This window comes from Halyomorpha halys, unplaced genomic scaffold, assembly GCF_000696795.3.
Source record: "Halyomorpha halys isolate HHAL.00 unplaced genomic scaffold, Hhal_1.1 Scaffold1233.1, whole genome shotgun sequence".
Lineage (NCBI taxonomy): Eukaryota > Metazoa > Arthropoda > Insecta > Hemiptera > Pentatomidae > Halyomorpha > Halyomorpha halys.
This window is the reverse complement of record NW_027110804.1, coordinates 102767-124808: the sequence shown is the minus strand read 5'-3', so window position 1 is coordinate 124808 and position 22042 is coordinate 102767. Positions and strand designations below refer to the sequence as shown.

The 22042-nt window shown below is 29.4% G+C and overlaps 1 protein-coding gene across 3 annotated transcripts in view; it reads left to right on the top strand.

Moving 5' to 3' along the window:
• Window positions 1-22042, top strand: part of LOC106688909 (uncharacterized) — a 140604-nt gene that overhangs the window by 55307 nt on the left and 63255 nt on the right. For 2 of the 3 annotated variants that reach the window (XM_067048919.1, XM_067048920.1), the window contains exons 3-4: window positions 14510-14573; window positions 19241-19360. In XM_067048919.1, the coding sequence (XP_066905020.1) occupies window positions 14510-14573; window positions 19241-19360 (184 nt within the window). Of the gene's footprint in view, window positions 1-14507; window positions 14574-19240; window positions 19361-22042 lie in introns of all 3 variants that reach the window. The other variant, XM_067048921.1, reaches the window with a different exon arrangement.

Here is a 22042-nt window from a genome sequence, read left to right as displayed (position 1 = left end):
TGATGTTATTGGAAGGGATGTAACAAATACTCATGAAGGCCTGCGGTTACCTTGCGCACCTCAAGAACATACCGAAATATCTCCATTAATCATCTGAGGACTGGTGGATGACCTTTGGATGCTAGTTATGCAACTTTACCACCATTGAATTGATTCCTTCCATATCTTGTAATTAGCCACGTTCTTTCTCTATATGGCCCAACTGGCAGGTTCTCACTTTCCGGAGACGTTCGGCAGTAATACTAATACCCTTCCACCATATTAATGTCTTCGAGAGGCTTCGCATTACAAACCCATTAAGTATATTAATGGATCCAAGCGGATGTACCGTACGCTACATCCCTACACGGATGCAGCTGGCTCTGAGAAAATTTTAGAACCACAAATTTAATCATGGACATTGCAACATCACCAGTAGCAATAGCAGTCCTCACTTCACTTTCTAAACAATTTAATTTATGTACTTGTCTTATAAGTACATCCTATTAAATAAAAGCAGCTCAAGGTATTTGGGATAATTTATTCTCTAATTCCTTTCCCACTGACTTAACTTCTCAATTCCTTAAGAAATATTGTCCAATAGTTATATAAGATTGTATAGTGTATATATATAATATTGTATAAAGATTGTTGTATATGCTAGAAGGCAATCCAAGGTATCCTTCACACCCAGCTATACATATAGCATACCTCCTATATGTACGTACCAAATACCCACTAAAATCTTTACAGGAGGGTATGAAAAAAAAATATATATATATATATGTATAAGATATTAAATTTTTTCTTATTGAATTTTATTATTAAATGTAATCCGACCTGAAATGTTACATTACAGTATATAACAGCTTATTCTTTGTAAATATTCAATTTTTATTTATGACACTTCGAATGAAAGTTGATGTATAAATTAGCGTGGACAAATTTAAAGCAACACTTTTAATTTGAATTAATTAGTATTATATGTATATGTATTCCATTTAATTAATAATATACAATATATTCCATAATTTGTAATATATTCTACATATAATATAATCCATAAATTACAATTAATTTCATTAATTTCCAGATAGTTATAATTACCTACTACTTTTCGGAAGTTAGTTTTATGTTTAAAAAAAAAAAAAATAAATTTAAAAAATTTTAAAAATTACCATTGAAAACGTGTTTTATAAAATTTATTTTCTTCATTTATTCTAATAAAAAGAAATAAACCTTATTGACCATTTTATTTAACTTCAGATATATTAAAGTTTTTGAAAACGTGAGCTACAAAGTAGCTAAAATTTATTATTAAATAATAATACTTAAAAAACGAGTTCTTTCATTTTATTTTATTTTTTTATTTAATCAATCTAATAACCTAAGATTTATTTTTAAATTGAGTTTATAGGCTTATTACAAGTGAAATAGTTTTGCTCCACCTTAGATAAACTACTTCATATCAAGTAATTTGCGATTACCTATAGAATCATTATTAGTTTTACTGTTTTCAATATTATTTTAAGAAATGAATAAATTAATTTATGTGATCAATTTTAAATCAAAATCACTATAGCAAACGCTTGTACTAAGTTGAATAATTATACAAAAAAACTATTTGAAATCAGCTGATCAAAAAATGATATTTGTTAAAAAAAATTATATAATTAATTTCTAAATTAAAGATATTTAAATATTGTGCATGAGGACGTCATGGCCGAGCACATTAGGGCAAGGTTCTCAAAGTGCCTTGCTCAGAACATGGGTTCGATACCCACCAGTCATTCAGTATTTATTTCACTCCTGCCCCGAATAATTAATCTTGACATTCCTACTAAGGGACTCCACAGAATGTAAATTGTATATAGGTGCGAATGTGTATTTATTTTATTGTTACTAAAATTTAACTTTCTTTGTCTTGAACATAAATTATGTTGTATTTATTTTATTTTATCTGTTTTATTTTATGATATTTTTATTTATAAACATCATGTAGTATTTTCGTTTATTAATATATTTCTTATAAATTTTTTTTATATTAATTTAATTTTTTTTTCTTTTAATTCCATCAGTACTATTGTTAACATTTACATTTTGATCTTTTTATCTTCTGTTCTCCTATCTCTGTATATGTTATATGAATGAATATTTGATCACTTATATTTAATGACCTTCATTTTTGGCAGATTGTAATAAGTCTCTTCAATAAACTATAAAAGTTTGAAAATCAATCGTTGATAAACTACTATGTAATTCGTTATACTTCGCACTAAATGTAAGTTACAAAATAATAGGTAGCGCATGTAATACTACAAAAAAATGAGTCTCAGACTCTGTTATATTTTCGAAAGTTATTTTTAAAGAAGTCATTAAAATCGATTGATGTTTGTGAAACTTAAATAATACTCAACTGAGCAAACGTTACCACTCAAAGTAAGACCTTTTCAGTGTAATGATAACCTTTGCAAGGAGCAGTTTCATCTTTCGACAAGACACTTCCGCACTTTAGGTTACTTCACCCTACACTATCTAAAGTGCAGCTAATATTAATAGTTTGTTTTATGTACCGTATAATTCTGTAAGATTATAGTACGTTAGGTAAGGTAGTCGAAAGTTGGAAAAACATTTGTAGAAATAGAATTTTATTATGAGATTTAGAAAGATCTGAATATTTTTATTCAAGTTTATTAATTATAAAAGAAGAAATGAAAACGTTTTATACTTTTGTTAGTACTTAGGTTAGAATAAGTATTGTAGTCGTGTAGAAAAGTTTTCTATTCAAAAAAATTATTTTTTTTAATGGTACTAATATTATCTAATAAAACTTAGTTTATTTATTAATTCCGCTACACAACAAAGCAACTAATGTGATATAATGTTATAGAAGTTCTGATGCAGAGATTGTTTTAAGTGAATGAGGTGTAAAATGAGTTGATATCCTATAGTTATATTTTAGTTTTTATTAAAAGTCATAATTGTATTAAGCAATGTAATTTTTTCCTGATTAGAGTATGTATTAATGCAATCCATACCGATTAGTTCATGTAATATTTATTCATATACGAGGGAGGTCTGAAAAGTTCCCGACCAAACCAAAATGCAAGACATTTTTTTTTTTATTTTTCAACTTTTTTTATTTTCGTTGTAACTCTACACACTTCTCCCAGGGATGCTCCTACTCTGTTAAGATATGAGAAAGCTGTCCGCACTTTGGGTGCCGCGTTTTCTCACGTTAGACCAAAAATGTGTTCCAATGAATATTTCCAACTGATGGCTCAGTGTAGGCGCAATAAATCCGAGTTTTGAAGCATATTAATTACTGTAGAGAAAACTTGGATACACCACTACACGCCCGAAACAAAACTATAATTCAAACAGTGGACTGCAAAGAGGGAATTGACTCCAAAAAAAAGCAAAAATTGTTTTCTCGGCTGGGAAAGTGATGGCGACTGTTTTTTGGGATAGTCATGGAGTTATTTTAATCGACAATTATCCAAAAAGGAAAACCATTACAGGAGTATATCATCATTACTTGACAAGCTGAAGGCAGAACTTACGGAAAAACGGCCACATTTACAGAAAAAGAAAATCTTGTTTCACCAAGACAACACACCGCCTCACACCTCAGCGGTTGTCAAGGCGAAAATCCAAGAATTACGGTTTGAACTGCTTGACCATCCGCCTTACTCACCAGATCTAGCCCCAAGCGACTTCTTTTTGTTTCCTCACCTAAAAAATGCGCTGCCTAAAAAATGTTCGTCAACTGAAGAGGCCATCACCTTCGTTAACAATATTTTGCAGAGAAAAACGTTGGTACTTTATGGATGGGCTACAGAGATGGGAGCATCGCGAACACGAACACGAAGTGTGTAGAGTTACAAGGAGACTATATAGAAAAATGAAAAAAAAATATTAAGAACAAATGTCTTGTTTTTTGTTAGGTCGGGAACTTTTCAGACCACCCTCGTATTATATGTATTTATACATTAAAGCAACTTATGGCAAAACATACACAATAGAAAAAAAAATTGAAATATTGATTCCTGATTGTTTTTTGTTTTTTGTCAATATAAATTCAATAGTCAACATAACTTATCGACAGACACACACACACACACACACAGATTTATATTTGATGTATACTACGTTAGATTGGGTGAAACGGGTTACTTTCTTTCTAGGTGTCATAAATTGCAATATATCTACTCTGATAAAAATTAGTAATATTGTAGTTTCCCAATATTGGGGTATTGTTTATTACGATTATGAAATTATTAGATTTATTTTTTATTAATATAGTTGTTTGAGAGTGGTTTAGTTTCTTTTTAAACAATTTTGATCTCTTTTCTCTCAACCTTTATTCTTTTTAACATCCGACGTTTCGACCTCTCAGGTCATTCTCAAGGATTCCTTATTCTGTCTGTATTCCTTTTTTTTCCTTAAAATTCATTAATGCCGGCTAATTGCCTTTGTCCCAATAATTTTTTCTATTAAATTATTGGGACAAAGGCAATTAGCCGGCATTAATGAATTTTAAGGAAAAAAAAAAGGAATACAGACAGAATAAGGAATCCTTGAGAATGACCTGAGAGGTCGAAACGTCGGATGTTAAAAAGAATAAAGGTTGAGAGAAAAGAGATCAAAATTGTTTAAAAAGAAATTATGAAATTATTTACTCAATTATCAGATTAGTAAAGAAAAGATTTGTAGGCAGTGCTAAAAAGAGAAATAATAGGACTTCTATGCGTAACATAATATGACAGCATGACTAAAGTCTTTGAGCTGTGATTACCACTGATTCGGAAAATAAGCTGTATTAGCGTGTCTGAGTTTAGGATATGCTTCTTGCTCCTTTAACTAACCCGATTTGTTCGTGTATATGGTTTGGGGCAATTTATTACAATATTTTTACAATTTCTATAGTCTACACTTTATAATTATTTTTAATAAGAACACTGATAAGAAAAAAAAAGGATACAAAGGAAAGGAAAAAGGATAAAAGTTTAAAAATACCAGCTTCCTACTTTTTTTTTGTTAGTATACTGTAATAAAATTGTGTAGAGTATGTGTGTGTGTGTGTGTGTGTGTGTGTGTGTGTGTGTGTGTGTGTGTGTGTGTGTGTGTGTGTATACACAGTCAACCCTGAGGGTTCTGCAGCCCTCCTGGGGTCCACCCAGCTCTCATAAATTGGGCTAAAATCTGGCGGCCGAGCGTGATTCTGACCAAATCACCTCCTTGCACAACCGTTGATCTAGTAATAGTACTTCCTGATATGGTCCAGAGGTCTGCTTCACAATAAACTACAAACTAATACTATTAGTCTTGTAGATTTATCTTAATTTAATTATACAGACTTGTACAATAGAAACTTGGACTTTAAAATTTTTTAATTCCTGTAATATCACTAACAGTCATTCCTATCATGAATAAAATAAGTATTAGTATTATTACCGCACTAATTTCTACACTTGTACAATGAACTAATACTATTAGCTTTCATTATGAAACAGGGCCTTGGAATCTTCGCCTCTCCGAAGCCCTTTAGTGATGGATATATTATTTAAATTAAACTTACGATCAGAATTGAAGTAAAAAAAAACTCTAATAAACGATAATAGTTAAAATATTCCAAATGGAAACGAACAGTTTCAGCATTTGTACGCGAAATTCCCCATCACTTAAAAAGTGATGAACACTAAAAAGACAAGGAGGAGGAAAATATGTGTGTATAACATGTTTTCTGAATCCATCTTTATTCGTCTTGATTCTGTTCCAAGTAATCACTGTTTTAAGAAACTATTCATTATTTCCAATTATTTGAATATTTTTCAAGTCCGAAATAAATATTCAATTTTGTCTTCATTTGGCTTTTTCTCACTTATTTTTTTACAATTCCAATGTTCAATTACAGAATAAAATATTTATGTAAATTAAATAATAATAAAGATTGATAAAAACAAACCTTCCTTACGAAGTACTGCACCCCTAACCCCTTGTGGGTTATAGTGGTACAGATTTTAAAATTGTATTAAAGAGAATCTGAAGACAGGCGGTATAATTGAGCCCCTACCGAGACATCGATACTTCCCACTTCATGATTAGGTTTGCTATATATGGACTTGTAACCGGTATAATAGCTCATTAAAGCCGAGTGTTCAACATTGGCAAGTTTAATTTGCAGAGCCCCAAAGTGAAGGGTTATGGAGGCGGCCCCACCCTGTTGTGCCCACCGTGAAAGGATCTATAGAAAGTATCCTCTCTCGATATTCCTGCATCCCTGAAGAAAGTAACCCTGCTCTGTGATAGTGATCAGAGGGCAGGTGCATTACATCATGGCTCCGGTATGTAATGTTTGAGAACCTGTATTCGTTACTTCATGACATCACTTCTAATTGGTTAAACCTGTAAATATTGCGTTGAGTGAAATAATCGAGTATCATCTCAACTTAATTATTATTATTAATTATTAGGCATTAATTAGTGCATATTAAATCTGTCCTATGAAACCCTCTGTATTTATTTCTTTACAGAGGTCTACCGCCCAAGCAGCACTTTCTTCATTTATATTCTAAAAGCTCAGAGCATCATCAATTAGGCCAATTTTAATAGTTTCTCAAGGTTTCTCCATGGGATTATTTTGATATTTGGTAAACATCTATATTTCCACAGATTTTTAACATCCACCAACGCCGACAACACGATTGTTACGATTTCACAAGAGATCTTATACAAGCTACACTGAGCCTAGATTTTGAAACTACCATATAACTTGAGCAAAAACATATCTGGAGTAAGCAATGAAAATTATAACCATCAGAAGTTACAATACTACATTTCTGATAAGAGAATCATATTGATCTATCCCATTGACTTGCAACCATAAATCCACTCGAGACCCTAAATCTGTTTACAAACGTTGCTATCCTAATTGTTTTGATTAATAATGGACTCACGTCTTAAATCACTAATAATATGACCAAATAAACATTTTTCAGGAATCATATTGGTGAAAATATAATAAAAACCAACAAAGTAAACAAGTTATTGTATAGTATACCAGCTTATGTTTCCGGTAAACTAAAATACAAATAATAATTGATAGGAATAAAATAAATAATAATATTTACAAAAAAGTTATAAGACAAATAAATATTTATAGCACAGTTATTTACATATGAAAATAATATCAACAAAATACGAATTCAATATAAATATTTTTTTTAAATATTTATTTATTGCAATTTACAACTGTATAATATACATTTAGTAAATCTGATATCAGTTAAATTAGAGTGTTACAGGCGTGTAGTGTTTGTTTTTGTTTAGTGGGGCCAAACTTCATTGGTCATCAACGCCATTTATATATTATTTAATTTTGCTAATATTCGTTAATTTTTATTTATTTTTTAATTTGTTTGTTTATTATTTTACTTATTTATTTTGCCATTATTATTATTATTATTTTTCCTTCCGATCTAGTTATATTTTTGTCATTAAATTTTGTGATTTTAAAAACTGAAACACCAATTTTATTGCTTTATCGTCGTCTCCAAGGGTTTTTGAGATATCTTGGTTTAGCCCTAAGCTATTGAGGTGTAGTGTGAAAAATGGGCATCGTTGGAAAACATGGCTTATTGTTAGATTGTTGTTGCAATACTGGCAGTTCGGAGGCGTTTCTTTTGAAATAAAATAGGAGTGGGTGAGCCTCGTGTGACCTATTCTCAGCCTGGTCAGTACAACCTCTTCTCTACAGCATTTGCGACTGGAGGTACCCCAGGGCTTGAAGTGAAAGATTACATAGGCGTGTTGTGAAACTACCCATTCGTAGCACTCTAATCATTTAATTTTAATATGAAAGAGTTGTGCATTTTTTAATATTGTAAATGTTATGAAGATGAAAATGGCCAACAGAAAAGGCCGATACATGTAAAATAAAATTGTAATGATTTTGTTATTATATAGTTCTACTCCTAAAAAATGTGGGCTATATGTTGTTTTAAAGGTTTGTTGTTCTCAATCTTTATTATTATTTAATTTACTTAAATATTTTATTCTATAATTGAACACTGGAATAGTAAAAAAATAAGTAGGAAGTTAAAAAATATATATATAAGTGAGAAAAAGCCAAATGAAGACAAAATTGAATATTTATTTTGAACTTGAAAAATATTCGAATAATTGGAAATAATGAATAGTTTCTTAAAACAGTGATTACTTGGAATAGAATCATGACGAATAAAAATGGATTCAGATATGTTATACACACATATTTTCCTCCTCCTTGTCTTTTTAGTGTTCATCACTTTTTAATTGATGAGGAATTTCGCGAACAAATGGATCTCGAACTCAACGATGCTGAAACTGTTCGTTTCCATTTGGAATATTTTAACTATTATTGTTTATTAGAGTTTTTTTTTTTTTAAATTTCAATTCTGATTGTAAGTTTAATTTAAATAATATATACTTAACTAAAGAGAGGCGAAGATTCAAGGACGATGTCAGGAATTGCTTGTTGGTACAAATCGTTCTTAGTATACCCGCTTATCTGTCCAGGACATGAGGTGTCAGATCACTTTAAAAGTTTGTTCCAGGAAAGAATAAATTGAGGTTAGGCATTCTGACACGTTATCGTGAGGCGGTGCTTAAAAACATTTCAACCTTTGACCATAAGGATTTTTATTTGTAGAAACCCAAGCGATTAATCGGTGTTAACACTTATATAAAGGAATTATATTGTAAACATAACCTAATATTTGGGTATACCAAGAATTTTTAACTTTCGAAAAACAACACTAAAATATGAATGTACATCGTGGCCCGCAATATTTCTTATCTCTTTGATCCCTTTTCACCACTATACCATACAACCTCTAATGTCACCATTTCTTAACAGCCTAGACGTGAAACCGGAATCGTTACTATATTTTTTTAAGAGAATAACCAATACAAGGCAAGTCCCTTAAATCTAACCAACTGAGTCTACCTGATTAATTTTTTTTTTTTTTTTACTGTGATAAACAAAAATAAAATATATGGTAATAAAAAATATTCACAGTTGAATGAAAACACCCACAGTTAAACCATGCTGATATCACATTCATAAATAGACACGGATATGATATTAATGATAGATCAAATTACAAAACTGCATCGCAACCCACATATTCATGAGATGGTCATCAATCGCATCACATTATAATTTCTTCTGACTTTTTTTTTTCTATTTTTCTTTTGTTCTACTGCTTTTAAAATAGTTAGACTTTGTGAATTAGTTATGAAGCAATAACAATCATGCTTAAAACAGTTATGTAATTGATAGTATCAGCCTCCAAGAAATCAGCTTATTAAATAATCTTTATTTAATATTTGTTTTATGTGCTAAAGATTGAAAAATAGGACTGAGTATAGAAATTCCGTACTGTCCTACTAATAAAGTATTTGATAAATTTCATGAGAATGTTAAGTAGATAGTAGACAACCATAAAACAGTAATGTGGATAAATGAAACATTTTTTCTGGACGTTACATGAATTAATTTATACCTTTTCTACACATATACATCTACCAGAACTAATCATTATATACTTGTAGAAGGATAGGTCAATTGTCATCCTTGTTTCAATCAAGGCAGTTCTGATGAAACCCTGCACGGTGAGGCAACGGGCCAAACGTTGGTTAACAATAATTATTATTTCTATTTTAATACCTTTACTATCTATTCTATTTTACTTCATACGGTCAACTATCTTCTTCCAGTAATGATACTTATAATATAATTTATTTAATATAGTCACATATTTCCTAATTATTTAATATTAGAATAATAATACAATAAATAGTTAACAGGTGATTATTTTGGAAGATTCTAAAACAAAGCCTTCAGTTACTCACTATAACTGTTACTCACTGTGCACAAATAACAGTAAATAACAAACCAGTCATCAAGGACTGAGAAACGTAACCGTTAAACTAGTTCAACAATAACATAGTAGTAGGTTTGGATTATTTTATTTTTATTTTCGCTCTTCTTAACTAAATAATCTATATAAATATGTTAGCTTGTTTACTCCTTATTCACTTTCTGCATTTTTTATTCACTCAGGTGGTTCGCATAATATTTATTAATGTTCTGGTACAAACGTGTATGTTATTTTCAGATATTTATTTGTCAACTTTTCGCTCCAGTTTGTAGAGCTTATTGTTATTTATATATATAGAATAATTCTTTTCAATTTTTTTCATTTTTCCATATGCTTGAAATATCTTCAAGTACATCATTTTATGCACTGCGTCCTCTCCGTTATTTACCTCTTTTGCCTTTTTTTCTAAACACACACAAACTACGTATAAATGTGTGTGTGTGTGTGTGTGTGTATATATATATATATATATATATATATATATATGGTAGATTGGATATTATATAATAATTTTTCGGCTATTATAGCTAAGATGAAACCGAAGGCTAATTGTCATTCTCTGAATCTAAATCATAGGACTAGGTTGATAAGGATTGTATATCACAGTATTTACATATTATGAACCATCCTTCTTATTTGTTAATTTTTCAAACTTCATGCACCTAGATGCATCAGTTATACCAATCAATCACTGTCACTTTTTGGAGTAGTGTTGCGAAAATCTCAAGGCTTTAAGGTATAGAAAGCTTCGGACTGGAACAATACAAAACAGGTTTAAATGGAGGTCCTAGGCCTGGCTAAGGACAGCTTCCAGCATAGTCATTACTGTTGACGCTAATTATCTTCACTCAGTCAGAACTCTTTTCGACTCATGGTTCCTTGGTTATGGTTAGCTTAAGATAATCATCGCCAGTTTTCAGAATTATAAAGATAATCACTGACATATTTAAAATTGTAATGTTGAAATGGTACAGTTAAGCTATGGTGGTTTAGTTCAATTTTTCTTTCAACAGAATATTCGTTTTGAGTACATTATATTCATTTATTGCACTTTGACTTGAAATCACTGCATTTTAGGTACAGGATAAACAATGCAAGAGAAAATAAACGATGCATAATCTATATTTTATCCATCAAGGGGGTCCTTGCTTAGAACAAAGGGGAGATCCTTAATGTAATTATATCTATGGGTCATTCCACGTAAAATAAACATAATTTTTGAAAATATTTTGTAGGTATAAGCCTAGAAAACTGGAAATTTTATTGAGATATGTCCACTCATTTTTGGATCACATAACATTTAAGGCCATAAAACAACATATTTTGGAATTGGAATGAAAGCAGAAGCTTCCCTAATTTAGCTAAAGATACGGGATAAGTGTCATTTTGCAGTAAATTCCATGTACTTTCATATCATATGCAATACTATATAGGTTATGGTAAGTTAACATTTCTTAAAACCTAATTTATAATATTTCTGAAATTTATTAAATTTTAAATGGAATCAGAAGCTTGCGAAGTTAATGATTTAACTTTTAATAGTTTTTAGACCAGTGATTTAGATAAAAATGATAGTAGATATTTTATAAATCAATGATAAAAAAAAAATAATATTAAAATAAGTTAACATTTCTTAAAACCTAATGTTTAATATTTCTGAAATTTATTAAATTTTAAATGGAATCAGAATTTTGCGAAGTTAATGATTTAACTTTTAATAGTTTTTAGACCAGTGAGTTAGGTAAAAATGATAGTAGATTAATTATAAAACAATGATAAAAAAAAATAATAATAAAAACCACAATCACAAGCCTCTTCTTAAGAATTTATCTATTTACACTTATTCTTACGACCAAACATTTTTAAGAAAATAAAATTATTGCTAATCATTATAGTAGGAAATTATATAAGTGTTATTTTAAAGCAGCCCATGCAAACACGCGCACTGAATAAGTTTATATTGTGAAAAAGTGGTTGAATTGAATAGGTTCTCTTAACACTGTTCTGAAAAATAAATATTGCGAAACTATTGGAACTGGAAATACATTTGCCATTCAAGATGTTGTTCGAAGCAATGGTCTGCAATTATTCCTTTAAGGTTCAGCTAACTGGGTATACTACTTTTTCTCGATTCTTCTCACGTAGCTAACCGAGTGGATAAAAAAAAAAATCAGTGATTGTAAACGGAAAGCCCAGTTTTCTACACCCAGTCCATGAACAAAACTTTTCATTTTCAGAAAATGAAAGATCATGTCATTTCATCTCAATCACTCCAAAATGAATATCTTAGTACTTAGATTACTCTTTGAAGATTCTGTTCCCAGATTTTAATGCAGTAGAATTGCCCAAAAAATGCACTGTTGCGAAATACTGCTAAAATTTGAAATTAAACAAACGAAAAATGTAATATTCACAGGGTTATGTGTTAGAAGTCCTAATAGCCAGCTATATGTTTTCCATTTTTTTTTCTAATATTTCATAAACAGTCATATGTATATTTTTTCATTTTTTCTATAGTCTAATTCGTTTTCACAAATATAAACATTATATATATTAAAAATGGAAACTGTTTGTAGTTATTAAACCAACAAAAATATGAAATAACTGACCACAACATTACATAGTTGCAATTTGTTCGCATATAATTTTATGAACTAAAACCGATGATTTCAAATAAAGGTCAAATTAAATTAAAGTTGGATTGATAGTAAATACTAAATGAAAAACAAATAGGTTTTCATAATAAAAACATATAGGTCCTAATTCATTCCATGAAATACTATTCTGTTGATCGTGCACCATCAGTAGAAATGATTTTTAAAATGAACAAAATAAAAGTTTCTATAACAAATATTTAGATACGTGGATACAATCTTCCTGAATAGAAAATAACATACCCTTTAAAAATAGGTTAATTCTCATCCTAATTAATCAATTCAGATATATATCTCGTTCACTGTTGTTCATAAGGAATATGAATAATAACTCCAACGATAATAACACGAGGCGGAACTCCTCGGGATTTAAAGATTTCGACGTAGTAGTGACGTTCTGCATAACGTACCGATCATTGCTTTCTACTCCCAAAAATTAATGTTTTCAAAATAAAATTAAGTTCTTAACACGGATTTCGTTTAGGTTTTTTGATTCCAATCAATATGTATGTTTTTTCAACTGGTAAGCTTTTGGAATATTTTTAATTTGGACAAACTAATTATTAATTTATTAAACCGGTAATTTGACGTAGTCAATTTGAAGTACAATATAGTTTGACCACTTTGCGTACGATACAAATACTTAGATAATATATTGTTAACAACAATAAAAATTTTATTTAATTACGGTTATATATCTAATGTATTAGGCAGAAGAATAGACATCTGAAGCAAGGAAACTTTAGTTTTTACGTATTTTTTAAGGTATCAGCCTAACAAAAATGATAAATTTCCCCTTTGATGAATAAACATATAAAGTTAAAGAAAAAAATTTCAAATTTCATTGTATAGTTTTATCTAGTGTTCTAAGAAATTAGAACTGCAATTTTTTAATTATCAATGCTTCATAACTAAAAACATATCTATTAGCTTATTTCAGCCAATAGCTAATCTAGTTTCAAGAATCAGTTACAGACAAACATATAACGATCGATCTTTTAATTATTATTCCAGAATAACTAATTTTATCGAATATAATTACTAAACCACTTATAAACTTGAATTCAGTTATTAATGTAAAATATGATAAATTAAATTTGTTTTTAAAAGCTATATGCTATAATGATTACGGGTAATAAATAGTTCGTATACGCCAAATAAAGTTTCAAAGCATTCATCTTATTTTAATTTTCGAAACCTCCATATTTGCTTATAGCTAATAGAATTTTTGCCAAATAGAGTATGACTAATGTAAAAAACATGTAAATATTCTCTAGTTCGTTACGTGGATTAAATCTTCATTCAAGGTCAAAATAAATAAATTGTATTCCATTAAAGTACACATTTCAGTACAAACACGATATTTATACATTACATGGAAATATTTATGACCGAAGTAATAAAGATCGAGAATTTGTTAGTTTGAAACATGCCGTTTGCCTTCAGCCATCTTTTAATTTTAGATTCATCAGGGACGACCACCCCAACTGGCAGAGTGGCCTGGGGGTTATTAATGAATGATATTTTAGAATTATATTGGTATGAATAAAAATAAATCTTAACGTGGGATTAGGGCTTGAGACATTTATTGGTATACTTTTCTTTCAAAGCATGGATTATAAATATTTAATGCAGTGGAGAATTTTTAAAATTATTTCCTTATCAGTGAGAAGAAAGAATTGTATATTATATTGAGAAATAATCTCAAATTACGTAATATTGGAATTAAAACAAATATCTTATTAAAATTAAGATTGAAAAACTATTTGATTTGATGAAAATCATCAATAATCCATCGAATGAAGCATTTTTAAACTTATCCATCTATATTATGAACTGGATCAAACCGAATTACAGCATATGAATTTGATATAATAATTTAAATTCCTTTTTTACAATATTTATATTGTTATATATAATATTTATTTATTTTTTTCTTCTATTTTGCAGATGACGACCACACTAGGATGGCTGCTGATCGTCCTAGCTGGCTCCTTCACCAATAAAGTTATCGGTAAGTATCCGTAAACAGCCAATTTAAATATTATTATAAACTATATTATATAGAAATTATTATAAAGTTACGCGAGTGCACTATGTAATCTTTATTTATAGAAAAATTTTTAATTATGGATTTGGCTTCTGGAACTGCTTTATTATATTCTTTTGCATTTTTTCGTAAATTGTTTTTCCTTCATTCTAACTCATTACTTTCTAGAAGGGTGAGAAAAAAAAACACTTCATCGTGAACTTATGGTATCCTATGGTATTTAAAGTAATTAAAGTCCTGTGATGGTAAATTTTTTACAGTGGAACAGATACATTTTTTCCATAAATTCCATTAACATGATTGCCGTATCGGCTGTTTTTACACACGTAGTTTGTTTAAGGTTTCCGTAAAAGAGTTGAATAGACTTCGTATCTGAACCTTTTTAATTTAATGCCTAATTCTCATTTAAGACCTTAATGACCCCCAGTTTGGAATAGGTAGATCAATGGTGAGGCATTTTACTACTATCTCCAAGAGCCCGGGTTCAAATCCGGGTGTGGCATATTATTGTTTTCTGTTTCCCTGTAGCCGTGAGTCAACCATGTGGGTTCTCTTAGTTGGGTAAAAATCTTACGGTCGAGAGAGGTTCTGATCAAATCACCTTCTTGTCCAACCATTGGTCTAATAACAGACTGCCCTACGAAGTCTCCACCACTGATCCTTCATATGTATATCGGTACAAATTTTTTTTTTTTTAAAGCATCCTAATTATGTAAAAAATAAAAGTTTTTATAATGCCTGAGCCATAATTATGCCTGAATTATCTAAATTACCTTCTAATTATACCCTATCGATTTCCGATATTACTCCGAGGCAACAAGCCTAGGCCAGTGGTTCTCCATCTTTTTTTGGCGGTGAAATCCTTTTGGTGGAAGTAGTTAAATACGGAACCCTTTTAGTACTAGTAGGAAAATGATGGACCCTTTGGTAGAATTAAACGGCGGAAACCCTGCTTTATCATTTGATACAAAGAGAGTGTTAAATACTATATTTTAGCACAAAATAAATTGAAGAAAAGCTGATATAGTAACGTTCAAAACTGTATTGAGTTGACGTGGAATGACCCATTTCTAAACTATTAAGAAAATCCCTTGAAATAGGGTCCCATAATCCAGGTTGGGAACCACTGCCCTAGGGTGCCGCACAGTGAGGCCAAGATCCAAAGGTCAGAACCGCTTAAGGCAGGTTAAAGTGCCCCAAAGCAATAAATGCCTTTCAATGTACCAATGGGGGCACTCTCGTAAGAAAGTCCTGTACATAAGTTTAGATTTCTAGTGAACTCATATATAATTATCCAATTTATTTTCATTCTCAGTAATTTTGTTTTAAAGGAATGTTTGGCAAACAAAATCTCAATGTGAATTGTTAATAAGATTTTTCTGATTACCCTCAAACATTTAGAATACTAAATTCAGATGCTGTTTGTTCAATTTTTTTTTTTTTTTTACGAAGTGGTACTGTGACTGGTACTGAGTCTGAAATGCACAAAATTGTAACTCGAAAGAAAATATTTTTTTTTAATATAAAAAGAATATTAGAAGAATTAAAATACATGACACATACGTGAGATCAGTTCTTATTAAATATATAATGACAGTAAAATACATAAAATTAATGACAGGTCAATAATATCAATCGATCACATAAAATTAAGATTTAAAAGACTTAATAATATATTATATAAACAGATAATAATAACATTATTAATTTATGATAATTATTGATAGAACTAACATATTTTTGCATGGAAAATGTCGAATTTTTGTAAGCTAAGTTGATACAAACAAACTAGTTATATGAACTTAATATTTGCATTTGAGATCTTAAGACATTACCCCTGTGTGTCCGGTTAAGTCATTGAGCCAAGACTTTTCCTCTACGTGTTAGTTAAATTATTTGAAATAAGTTATTAATATCAATAAATGAATTTAAAATAAAAACATTTATGATAGAGTTTAGAGATTTTATAATAATATTAGGTTAGTTTTATTAAAATATTTAGTTTTCATTTGAAGGAATATACATAAAATGTTGATTTTAATAATTTATTGTGCGAATAAATGTTTATATTTTGTTATCATAATTAAAAAAGTAAAAGTGAAATAAGTTATATTATTATAGTTATTCGTTTATTTCTTATTCAGATCCATTGATAACACTTGAATATTTTGTTTTAAAGTGATTGTTTTATCATGATTCTTGATAAAAACATTTGTAGAAGTGAAATGTATTTATTCATGAACTAAATAGTCACCATAACCAACAGAAATAATTGAAGTACATTATACTTCAAACCGAAATTTTAATGCTTTTAAAAATATTTGTTAACTTAAAATGAAATGGGTATTCAACTTGTTGGGTAGATCGAAAGTTAAAGTAACATATAATAATTATTATATACTACATAACTACAGTGAACATTGTTTCTGATTGAGGAGAAAAAAACCAATGTTTAATAAATACATTAAAAGGAGAGATCAAATACATTTCAATAATAATAGTAAATTTTTTTTTTAAAATCTCGCATTTTTTGTACAATAATGAACTTACAAGCTCTAGGGTGCCTATACCATTGTAGCATATTATTTTTAGAGTCCCTTTCCCTCAAAAAAATAAATAAATAATAAAAATATGCCAATTTTTAACTTGAAACAATAAAGTTCCCGTCTGATTAAAAATAAAAGTAATAAAAAAATTAAAATTAAATAATAAGAAAATTAGTAATAAAAATTATTTTAAAATAAAACTGATTACGAATAAAAGTTTTCATCTAACAAAAATATTTCCCTGCCGTGGGGCCCCTTCGTAACTGATTTATGTTTTTTGATAAACGAAACTTCAACAACTAAATAAAAAATAAATAAACTAAGAAAAATATTTGTTTTAATAGCAAAACATATCATTTACATTGTTTAAATATATAATCTTATTTTTATCCATTTTAGTCCCAACACAAGTCCGACGTTTCGGCCAATCATCAATTCTTGAACTCAATAACTTAAAAACTCAACTTCATGCAGGCTATTCTGCCCAGGTCTTAACAACAATTTCTAATTAGTCAATTTTCACATTAAAAATTAAAATTAAAATTCATTTGTCACAGTCACTATTTGTTAAAACTCTATCACAACAATTTTTTTTACAGTACACTTTTCCTTGCTTTTAATTATTAGGACGTTTACCTCATAGACATTTAAATCTACTTTAATATCATAGGGTGAACCTTCTTCTATTTGATACCAGCTTTGCATTCTCGCTTCATATTAAAATTCCTACCTATCAACTAGATATATTATGCACACTATTCCGAGGTAAAATATGAATATATCGATTTTCAAAAACGGGTTGAGAAACGTCTTATAAAACTATAAAACAAAATATTGCAATTAGAGGTCAATGCTAGGATACCTACTAAAGTACAGAACGACAAGGCGTTACAATACAGAAACTGTTTTTAAAAAATAAATAAATAAATAAATGGGCGTCTGGTTATTCTATGTAAAGGTACTTAGCGTATGAAACAGAGCAATGAGTGTTCTCTTTGACAATGACAGAGCCTTGACCGCCGAAGTGCAAGGAACTGTTACACAATGGCATGACTACTTCCTCCACGCTCGCTACCGCAACAGTCTATGTAACAGCCTGATAGTTGGGCGTGCTCATGTCGAAACTTATAAAATATCATTAAAGCACATAAAACTTTTGTTAAAAAGAAATTTATTGGAAGATCCTTGGTTGAACGTGTATTACTAATATATGGAAGATGGTTCGGTTATGGTCAACTAATGCAGTGAAGTTGGTTCGTTCAAGTAGGCTGTAATGTTTTAAGTATCACTGAAATATTATAACAAAATACATTTCTAAACAAAGTTCAGAAAAAAATAATAATGAAGACTTTGTGTAAAATAAGCTAAATGCAATCATCTAGTGAAACCAACCTGGGAAATTTGAAAGAAATCTATTGTATCTATTATACGAAAATAAAAAAAAAGATTCTAGTTGCACTTCAGATTAAGAAAATACTAATAAAAACGTAGGTTTGTTAATAATAATACCTCAATTTAGTCTTCAAAGGCATTACGAATGACTTAAGGCACAACTTTAGAGATAAAAACTAGTGCAATCGTTAAAACAAGATATCCTACCAGCCACCTTCATGGATTCAAAAACCAAAAAAATAGTTATTAAATTACATAATATAATATTTGTACCTTAAGAGATTTGAATAAAAATAACGATAAACAATTATTCGGTGTTTAGTTTAATGCTCCGTAAAATTGTCAATTGGCTCACTTGGAGATTGAGCCGTAAAATGTGGTTTTTATTAAATATTCCGGCAGAGATGTTAATGTTGAAATTCATTCTTAATCAGAAGCAGAGATTTAAGCTGAAATCATAAATGTAAAATAATTATTCATTTAGGTGTATCAGTAATTGAAATATATGGTCCAAAGTTTGTACTCATAAATAAATAATGTAAAATAATAAAATAAATAATGTAAAATTTGTCTACTGTTCATAGAAAAGTAGTTAAAATGAAATATTAATGCTAAAAAATAAAAACAATGAAGATATAAATTCATGTAATGAGAAAAAAAATTCGTATGATAACAAGTTGATTCCTGCTGCAGGTGGAGAGACGTGCCAAGATCCCGACCGACTCATCGTGTGCCATATCGAAACCGAACTTCACCCATCAACTGACGCTTGCTCGTGTACCCATCTTGTTATTCATAAGCCCCATGATTCAGGTAAGTTATCTTATTATTATTTATTACTTTATGAATTAAATTTTGTTATTTAAATTAAACCATTACGCCAATGAAAATGTTTCAATTTTAGAATATGTGTTTAAGGAAAATCATCTTCATTGTCATTATTAAGCATTAGGGAATGAAATGCCAAACCATAAACAGCACCTTTAGTAAAATTATGGTATTTTGATTTATTTCCAAATTAATTTATATATTTTTTAAAAATAATTTAATATTTACTTTATACACTTTATTTTTAGCGTTATTCCCATATTTTGATTAACTGTATTAACTGCTTATGGCAGACTTTTTTCACAATTTATAATTCGTTTCATTATTTTATGTACTTAAAACAGATAAATAAGATCACTAAATTTAAAAAAATTGGCAATAAACAGAATATGCTAAACATCAATTTGTTCCAACAACTATCCAGATATAATTGGATAAATTCAATTTGAATTTTGATGCTGGAGTCCATACTTTAATATTTTAACAAAAAAATATATATTGTTTAAATAAAATAACTTGTATCCAAGTGATGTCTCAAAATACTTTCAATAATTCTTTAAATGTCTGACGTTTCGGCCAACCAACCAACCAATTTTCAATCTTAAATATAAATTCACCCCTCACATTAAACGATTTCATAAATGTTTTAGGCTATTCAGCGCAAGTCATTAGTTTCAGCGAAATCACCCTTGTAATTTTTTTAAATTTTAATTTGCAAAACTTTTAATTATTGATTTACTTATAACAATATTATCACTCTCTTATTACACAATAATAATTGTAATAATTTATTTCTATTTTTCGGGATATTATAACAAATAGAGCAATCTAAGAAAACATATACTTTTATCTTGCTATACCTGAACTCGCGCCAAAACTAGTCATCGGTATGGAAGTTGAAGATTTCCAGAAATTTATTAAGAAAAACATTTTTCTTTCTTGTTTTACAAATTTACACTCTCCTGATGTATCTACTTTTAATTTTTTCCCCAAAACTTTAAATTCACATTATTATAAAAAAATAATAAATAACAAGTGTTAATAAATGGAATATTTATAATTAAACTCAAATAGTAATATTTCGTACTATTTTTATTTGAGCCAACGTTTCGTCCCACGTTGCAGGGCTTCGCCAGGGCTGTTTTGACGGAAGTCAATGTCAGATAATCATCTTCATTGTCATTATTAAGCATTAGGGAATGAAATGCCAAACCGTTGGTGTACCTTTAATAAAATTATGGTATTTTGATTTACTTGCACATTAATTTATAATTTATTTAATTTTTAATTTATTCATTCTGACTTTGACTTACGTCAAAACAGCTCTGACGAAGCCCTGCAAGATGGAGCGAAACGTCAGCTCAAATAAAAATAGTACTATTTGAGTTTAATTTGACCGCACCCGGACTATAAATATTCCATTTATTACTACACACGGTCAATCAACAATCTTCCAGAATAACAAGTATTGTTTTTCTAAGATATGTTGGTATGTGGTTTTCATTTTATTAGTTTGAAAAAAAAAATGTGTGGTTACAGCGACAAGATTTCCCTGTCTCCTTGGCCGTGAAGAAACATTTTAATTTCATCTTTTAATAAATGTTATTCGGTTTCCTTTGATCTGGAATCGTCACACGGTTGTGATGATAACGCTGTGGAATGGTCGAGTTTAGCAACAGTAGAGATGAAACAATCTGAACAGGACCAATGATGTAGGACAAAGAAGTTGTGAAAGGAGCGGTGCAGACCTACAGATGTCAATCTAGACACTTCTGCTTACAATGGACCATTTCACAATAGACTAATCGCCGCTTAAAGACCCATTTATAAGAACGGCATATTTTGTTACCTTCGGTTCAACTCAGTAATTAGAATACAATGTGATACTTTTCCTTTTACAATTTTTTTTTTTAAATTTTTATATTGTAGTAAAAGGAGTGGGAAAATTAATTGAGTACTGCATTGGAACAACGTGGGCGGTCATCTCATCATAAAGTAAAACAACAGTTCATCGCTGTGTATATAAAATTTATCCGGAGATGGTGAAAAGGAAGTCAATTTTTTAAAAAACGTATAGTATTCATTATGTATGCGGCCTTCTTATATATAGTTAAAGGCATTTTCAAGAACGAAAGGGTCATTATATATGTTATAAATAAAAGACATGAAACTGGTTTTGGATATAATTTAGTAAGGAAGGGACCTTTCAAGGTCGAAGATGTTTCATTTTGAAACGATTATAGCATTTCGAATTAAACGAGGAAGATTTTAGAGTTGCGTGAAGGTTCAATTAGATATCAGTAATTGGCCGAAATAATTTACAAACCTCGTTATGGAATTGCTGAGAGGAGAAACTCTTTCAGGATAGAGTATTGTTTTTTTTCGGTTAAAAATCTTAGGTAGCATTGTTTAAATATGTTAGGACTCTTGCTACTAATGTTCACAATTATGTAATAAATTTTTACTACACTTACCAATAAAATATCAACAATAAAAGCGCTTCGGAACCACTCCTTTTGGATTGGTATAATTAAATGATTTTTAGCATTATTTGTCATGACTTGTATCAAACTAAATAAAAATGAAATATTTTCAAGACGGATAACATAAAAAAAAACGTACATTGTTGGCACTATACACTACAAAAATTAGATAAAACTATGAATT